The following is a 7575-nucleotide window of genomic DNA, read 5'->3' as shown; positions in this document are numbered from 1 at the left end:
TCCTGGCTGTCCTGGAACTCACTTTGTAGACCAGGCTGGCCTGGAACTCAGAAATCCACCTGCCTCTGCCTCCCGAGTGCTGGGATTAAAGGCATGAGCCACCACGCCTGGCTTTCTTTTTCTTTTTTTAGATTTATTTATTATTATATGTAAGTACAATGTAGCTGTCTTCAGACACACCAGATGAGGGCATCAGATCTCACTATGGATGGTTGTGAGCCACCATGTGGTTGCCGGGATTTGAACTCAGGACGGAGAAGTCAGTGCTCTTAACTACTGAGCCATCTTGCCAGCCCAGGATGTGTTGTTCTTGTAAATAAGAGTTTGGATAAATGTTGTGCTTAGGATTTTATGTAAATGATATTTGGTCATATAAACGATATGGAAAAGTAAGTTTCCTACTGGACATTTCTTCCGTAAAGTTTATCTAAAAATCGACCGCCAGCATGTATAAAGCTTTAACTTTTAGTGCAGTAACTGGTGCGTTGCCGATGTACACTTCCTGACTGTGCCTGCCGTTCCAGAGTCTGAGTCCGTGTGAAAGGTTAGGAGGCTGAGCGCCAGGTGGCAGGTTCATCTTTAGTTCTGCTGGTAAATGCTGGCAGCCATGTCGGCTTAGGCTTCACTGTCTCTGTGCTCATTGAGTCTTTAACCAACAGGACAGTAGTGACGAACAAGAAAAAGATACTTTGGTAACTTTCTTACATATTTCCTATACAGCACCAGGATTTTTGGCTTTCATTTTTCTTGTATTGTTTCCTTCTTGCATGAAATTGAATTTTTTTTTTCTTTTTAGTAGAATCAGATTTCTCATTTCCTATTATATATCCTATAGCTATTTTCTTTGTTTGGTATTGGAATTACACTTACCAACCTGCAGTAACAACTCTGTTTGAACACTAATTTAATCCTGTAAAACTACCTCTGGACTGGTGATGGAGCTCGGCGACTTGCCGTGCACGCACAGAGCCCTGCGTTCATCCCCAGGGCCAGAAAAACAAAAACTCCTTTATGGTCCTCCGTCTCTTTCAGATGTCACAAGACGTACGCCTTCATGCATGTGTTCGCCCAAATAGACTAATCTTTAAAACGATGTCCTCATTAGATAAAATAAATAAAATGTGTAGTTAAACCAAATTTATATTAATAGATTGGCTTTTAGACAAAAAGTGTTTTGAGCAAGTTTGTTAGTCTTTTTAAAGCACAGAGAAAAAGGAAAGTGAGCAAAACCCATTTGCAGCAACACTTCCCTGCCGCCTGGGCGTGCCCTCTGAATCCTGCCTGCCCTTGGTTTCCTCCCAGAGCTTGGCGTCCAGGGCCGGCCTCCCTCTCTGTCTTGTTGGGCTCATCCAACTATTCCCTGAAGCCTGGCTCTGCTTACGAGTAATGAGCTCTTCAGACTTTTCTGAGGATGTTTTCCTACCTCTGCTTTTGAAGGCCAGCTCTGCAGAACATAGGGTTCTTTGTTGATGGTTTCGGTTTTTTGTTTTTGGGTTTTTTTTGTTCTTTGAATATATTTGCCAGTCTTCTGACCACCAAATACGGATGACGTGTTTCCTGTTGAGGCTTGCTCATGTGACAAAGCAATTTTCTCTTGCTTCCAGGTCTCTTTGTCTTTGACTTTTAAAGAAGGATTTCTTATTTTTAAATTTAGATGTCTTCAGTGTTTGCCTGTGCGTATATGCAGCAGTATGTATATGTGTAATGCCGGATGAGGCCAGAAGATGGTGTTGGATCCCTGAGACTGTAATGACAGATGCTTGTGAGTCGCCATGTAGGTGTCGGAGACTAAGCCTCGGTCCTGTAACAGGAGCAGTGAGCGCTCTCAGCAACGCTAAGCCATCTGTCCAGCCCTGCCTGCAGTTTTTTTTAAAGTATCACCACTATAGTGTGTGTGTTACTGTGTGATTCTCCGTGAGTTCAGTTTACATGGGGCTCATTGACTTTACTGAATTTTTTTATTATTTATTTATTTATTTATTTATTTTTTACTGCTTTTGAGACAGGGTCTGAGCTGTGTAGAGCAGACTGTTCCTGGCTGCTTGGATTAAAGGCATGTGCCACCATATTCACCCTTAGCCTCTGTCTGTCTGTCTGTCGGTCTGACTGACTGTCGGTCTGAGGTACACAGTCCTGGCTGATCCTGAAACTAACTGACTCTGGCTCTTGGTAGATTAAAGGTGTGTGTCAGCACACCCAACCTTAGTTTTATTTTTTCAATCTTTATACTTCGGAAGGGGAGTGTCTTAGTTAGGGTTTCTGTAGCTGTGATAGAACACCATGACCAAAAATCGAGCTGGGGAGGAATGGGTTTATTTGGCTTACACTTCCCTATTGCTGTTTGTCCTGAAGGAAGTGAGGAATTCAAACAGAGCAGGAAGCTGGAGGCAGGAGCTGATGCAGCTGCCTGGAGGAGTGCTGCTTACTGGCTTGCTTCCCATAGTTTGCTCAGTCTGCTTTCTAATAGAACCCCCACCACCTGCCCAGGGATGGTCCCACCCACAAGGGGCTGGGCTCTCCCCTGTCAATCAACTAAGTAAGAAAATCCCCTAAAAGCCTGCCAAGATCTTATTGAGGCAATTCATCTACAGTGACTATAGCTTTTGTCAAGTTGACAGAAAACTAGCCAGCACAGGCTGGTGAGATGGCTCAGAGGTTAGGAGCCCTGGCTCCTCTTTCAGAGGTCTTGAGTTCAATTACCAGCAACCACTTGGTGGCTCACAGGCATCTATAAAAAAAGAGATCTCATGTCGTCTTCTGGTTTGTAGGTATACATACAGACAGAGCACTTCCACATTAAAAATAAATAAAGTTTAAAAAAAACAAACAAAAAAACAACAGCTAGCCACCACAAGGAGTTAGATTACCAGCACTTGGGAACCTTTCGGTTGGGGCTGCAGAGATAGTTCAGCACTTAAGAGCATTACCTGCTCTTTGACTCCAGCGCACACGTGTTTCCACATGACCTTCTGTGACTCCAGTTTCAGGGGATGAATCCTCCTCTGCCTTTTAAACATAAAAATAAAAGAAGCCTATTGGTTGATTGTAGTGTGTACTCCATAATATAGGGTATGACCTTACTTAATAATTATCACTTAGTGGTAACTTAAAATTGCATCATTGATTGTAAAGTTTTTGATTCCTTGGTCATCTAGAAACAACGATTCCACATTTGTGTGAATTGTGCCATCAGCCTTTGGAGATGATTTATTTTATTAAGTATTTACTGTCTGAGTCATATCTAATTAGGGCAAATAATTTTTTTAAATAGAGTTGTGTTAATACTGTCTTTTTTCCTTCCCATTAGTAGTTCCAGAGAACTGCTGGTTTAGAGTTTAGCTCTTGGGAGTTGTGAAAACAGTGAAGGATGCTTAGACTACTTAACATTCAAACTGTAAGTCAAGTTTATTTCTGTTTTTAATATGTTTTCGATTTTAGAATACTTATAGTAACAGGGAGGTTTGATGTGATGGGATTGTGGATTTTTTCTTCAATTTTCTGATGATTTAAACACTTCCTATTTAACTTTCTAATCTGTAAAAGAAGGGGCTGGAAAGATAGTCCAGTGGCTAAGAGGCCTTCTGCTCTTTCAGAGGACCTGGGTTTGGTTCCTAGCACCCACCTTCCACAGCTGGCAACTGCCTATACTCCAGTTCCAGGGAATCTAGCTCCCTCTTCTGGACACTGCATGTATTTGTACATATATGGTACCTATACATACACTCAGGCACACATACATATGCACAGTAAATAACAAATTGTTTTTAAAAATATGCAAAAGGAGACTTAAAAGTATTTGATTTATGGGGCTGGAGAGATGGCTCAATGGTTAAAAGCACTGACTGCTCTTCTAGAGGATCTGGGTTCAATTCCTAGCACCTACATGGTGCTCACAGCTGTCTGCAAGTTCTCAGACCCTTACAAGGACATAACATGCAGGCAAAACACCATTGCACATAAAACAGAGATAGATAAATAAATAAGAGTATTAGATCATTCTTAGGTAGTGAGATGAAGTTTCTACCTTTTCCAGATACTTCATTTCACAGAAAATGCTTACAGAAGTGACTTAATATTTATTCCATACTATATGATGCCGTGGTCAAAGTTAGTATTGAGTATAAGATTAATGGAGTAAATTACTTGGAGTATCGATTTCTTTAAATGTTTTTAAAGTTTCTGCATTCTTTAATTTTGACATTAAAAAAAATCCTCTCAGAAAACGTTGTATTTTCTGTGTATGAAAAACATAACACAGAGTCCAATAAAAAGCAACTTAAGGATTACATTCAGTGCTCACAGCCATCTATTGGATGGAACACAGGGCCCCCAATGAAGGAGCTAGAGAAAGTACTCAAGGAGCTGCAACCCTATAGGAGGATCAACAGCATGAACTAACCAGTACCCCCCAGAGCTGTGTCTCTAGTTGCATATACTGTAGCAGAAGATGGCCTAGTCGGCCATCAATGGGAGGAGAGGCCCTTGGTATTGCGAAGATTATATGCCCCAGTACAGGGGAATGCCCAGGGCCAGGAAGCAGGAGTGAGTGGGTTGGGGAGCAGGGTGGGGAGGGTATAAGGGGGCTTTCGGAGAGGAAACTAGGACTGTAAATGAATGTAAATGAAAATATCTAATAAAAATTACATTTGGAATGTAAATGAAGAAAATATCTAATAAAAAAAGAATTACGTCCATTTGAAACATATTTTGATACTCATCTTTATAAGAAGGAGAGTGAGGGCTGGAGAGATGGCTCGGTAATTAAGAGCACTGGCTGCTCTTCCAGAGGACCCTGGTTTAATTCCCAGCACCCACATGGTAGCTCAGGGATCCGACCCCCTTGCACAGACATAGATGCAGGCAAAATATCAATGCACATGAAATAAAAATAAACAAAATTTTAAGAAGAAGAAGGGGGAGGAGGAGGAGGAGGGAGAGGAGGAAGAAGAGGAAGAGGAGGCTGCCTTTGGGAGGGGCTGAGAGATGGCTCTGTCAGTAGAAGCTGCCACTCATTGCATAAGCCCCACACTCCAAGTTTTATTTGCTTAAAAGAGTTTTAAAATAATTTTTAAAAGATTTATTTTTAATCCTGTGTATGTGTATGTCTGTGTGTTAGTATTTGGTGTGAACACAGGTACCAGCAGAAGGGGGAAGAGGGCATTGGATTCCCTGGAGCAGCCTGAGCGTGGGTGCTGGGAACTCAGTACTCTTTGTTTTTGTTATTCAAGACAGGGTCTCTCTGTGTAGCCTTGGCTGTCCTGGAACTTGCTCTGTAGATCAGGTTGGCCTTGAACGTATAGAGAGCCATCCGCCTCTGCCTCCCAAGTGTTGAGATCAAAGGCACTGTGCCACCACTGCCCTGCTGAGCTCAGTACTCTTTAGCCAGTGAGCTGTCTCTCTCCAGCCCAGATTTTAAAAATTTGTTAAAATATTCCAGGTATAATATTGCATCTCTATAAAAGAAGGAAGTTATAATATTTTTAAAATATTAAAATAATATGTGTATGGGCGTTTTGCCTGCATGTATGTCTGTGCACCATGTGTGTGCCTGAAGAGGGCGCTGGATCCACTGGAACTGGAGTTACAGACAGTTGTGAGCTGCCATGTGGGTGCTGGGAACTGATACTGGGTCCTTTGGAAGAGCAGCCTGTGCTCTTAACTGATGATCAGTCTCCAAGGAAGTTGTAACATAATGTCTTCCCTAACAATACCTATACACAATAGCTTGGTAAAATGTTATTCAATAAGTTAATGAATTTGAATATTCAGTTCTTAGGTAGAGTTATTGACTGTCTCTTGACACAGGTAGAAGCCTATATCCTGTTTAATTAAACTGTTGAGTACTGATTGCTTTATATCTTTCCTATATATCTTCAACAATTCCTCATTTTCTCTCTTTTTAGACCCTCTGGTTAATCACCTTTAGAAGACTGGACTTCTGGATGTCTACTCCGTCTCTATTGAATTAAACCATGAAAATGAAGCCTACAATCCTGGCAATCATCTGTGAGCCTTAGTTCCATTGCTTCCCAGCATTTGAGACTTCCTCAGGGTACGCGCAATGGCATCGGCGGTGGTTGACAGCGGAGGCTCTGCTCTGGAGCTTCCTAGCAATGGAGGAGAAAATCAAGAGGTCAGGCATTTAATATATCTCATCTCTGTTTTGTTAGTAGAAATCAGTACATGAGTCTGTCTTGAGATGAATGAGGGAAACAGGTACTCAAGAGTGGACGTGTACCGTGCATAAACTTGTAGTGGTCATGGATGTGTTTGCATGTAACTTAGTGATGGGTGAGAAAGGTGCTCCACTGAGTGATGTGAGATGTGTGTGTTAGAGAGGGCTGGGAGGAGCGAGGGCACACTAGCTTAGGGCCAGCTTAAGTTTCTGAGAGTATCCATTTCCTTAGACTATAGAGAATGAGAGATACACTCATTGTGTGTAAATACCCAAACTGCAGTTGTCTGAAGTTAGAAGCTTTCCTTGTCATTTTTATTTCTTAGTTATTCTGTTATGTCCAATTCAGGATTGATCTGTCAGATTTTTAATCTAATATGTGCAGTTATTTGTATAGGTAGAAAATGAAGTTTTGAAATTTTCTGCCAGTAGGATTTTGACTCTTGCGTATTTGGTCATTTTCTTGTTCCCGAAAGAAAGCACCGAAGAGTGAGAGGTAGGAGAAGGAAAGAGGGTTTCTGGTCCCCGCTCCTTAGAGACTGAGAACTGTCACGTGCTGCATGCAGATGTTTGCTTGGAGAAACCTTGGAAGTCTCTCTGTGAAAGATGCTGCTGTCCCTGGGGTTGGTGTCAGGAGAATGGCACAGTGGCATGCCTGAGGACAGGGAGGACTCAGGGCTGTGTTCTGGGGTCCTGATGGTTCTTGCTTGCTTGCTGTCTTTTCAGCCTCTGAGACCCATCTGCTGGGGCAGACTTCTGGGATGTACTTTTCTTTTGTCCAGTGGGTTTGCTAACTCCTCCGTGTTCCCTTTGCATTTAAAGACTGCCTCTAAAACGCGTGCAGAGTCCATTGGAAGAAGCCACCACGGCAGAACATCCCTCCCAGGTCAACTTCTTCTTTCTTTAAGATTCCCCTTCTGTATTCCCTGGAGATGAGCTGCCAGGGATCCTGGATGCTGATTGGCAGATGCTGCTTCTCTGTCAAGTTACTTTCCTGGGCTCTATAGCTTTGCAGTGTTGGTGTTTTACTACGTGAGGAGAGCTGCCGTGAACAGTGTATTTACGGAGTACATTTATGCCCTGTTGATTATAAAGGTAACAGTATGGAGGACAAGAGGATCATTAGGATTTATTTCTTCTCCTCCCTTACAGGGAATCACGAGGATTCCTGCTCAGAACTTATCACGGAGGGAGACAGTTTTAGATAATGCATTTACCAAGTTGTTCCTGACTAATGATTTATGTGGTGCAATAGGATAGTGATAATCTATGGGAGGAGGTCAGAAGGTGGCAGCGTGCTTAGTAGGTACTTAAGGTGCTGTGGCACCCGTGTGGGGACAACTTCCTGTTCCAATCCCAATCCATTCATTTGTTCTTTTTTTTTTTTTTTTTTTTTTTTT

General features: G+C 42.2%; 1 protein-coding gene across 7 annotated transcripts in view; it reads left to right on the top strand.

Moving 5' to 3' along the window:
- Positions 1-7575, top strand: part of Elf2 (E74 like ETS transcription factor 2) — an 84025-nt gene that overhangs the window by 11993 nt on the left and 64457 nt on the right. For 3 of the 7 annotated variants that reach the window (XM_029474865.1, XM_029474869.1, XM_029474867.1), the window contains exons 2-4: positions 3308-3394; positions 5904-6133; positions 6998-7061. In XM_029474865.1, coding sequence (XP_029330725.1) covers positions 6114-6133; positions 6998-7061 — 84 coding nt within the window. In that variant the 5' untranslated portion in view covers positions 3308-3394; positions 5904-6113. Of the gene's footprint in view, positions 1-1742; positions 1763-3307; positions 3395-5903; positions 6134-6722; positions 6799-6997; positions 7062-7575 lie in introns of those variants that run through there. The other 4 variants (XM_021157606.1, XM_021157604.1, XM_029474866.1 and 1 more) reach the window with 3 other exon arrangements.

Source organism: Mus caroli, chromosome 3 (assembly GCF_900094665.2).
Source record: "Mus caroli chromosome 3, CAROLI_EIJ_v1.1, whole genome shotgun sequence".
Taxonomy (NCBI): domain Eukaryota; kingdom Metazoa; phylum Chordata; class Mammalia; order Rodentia; family Muridae; genus Mus; species Mus caroli.
The sequence above is the reverse complement of the archived record's forward strand: the minus strand, read 5'-3'. Positions and strand labels throughout refer to the sequence as shown.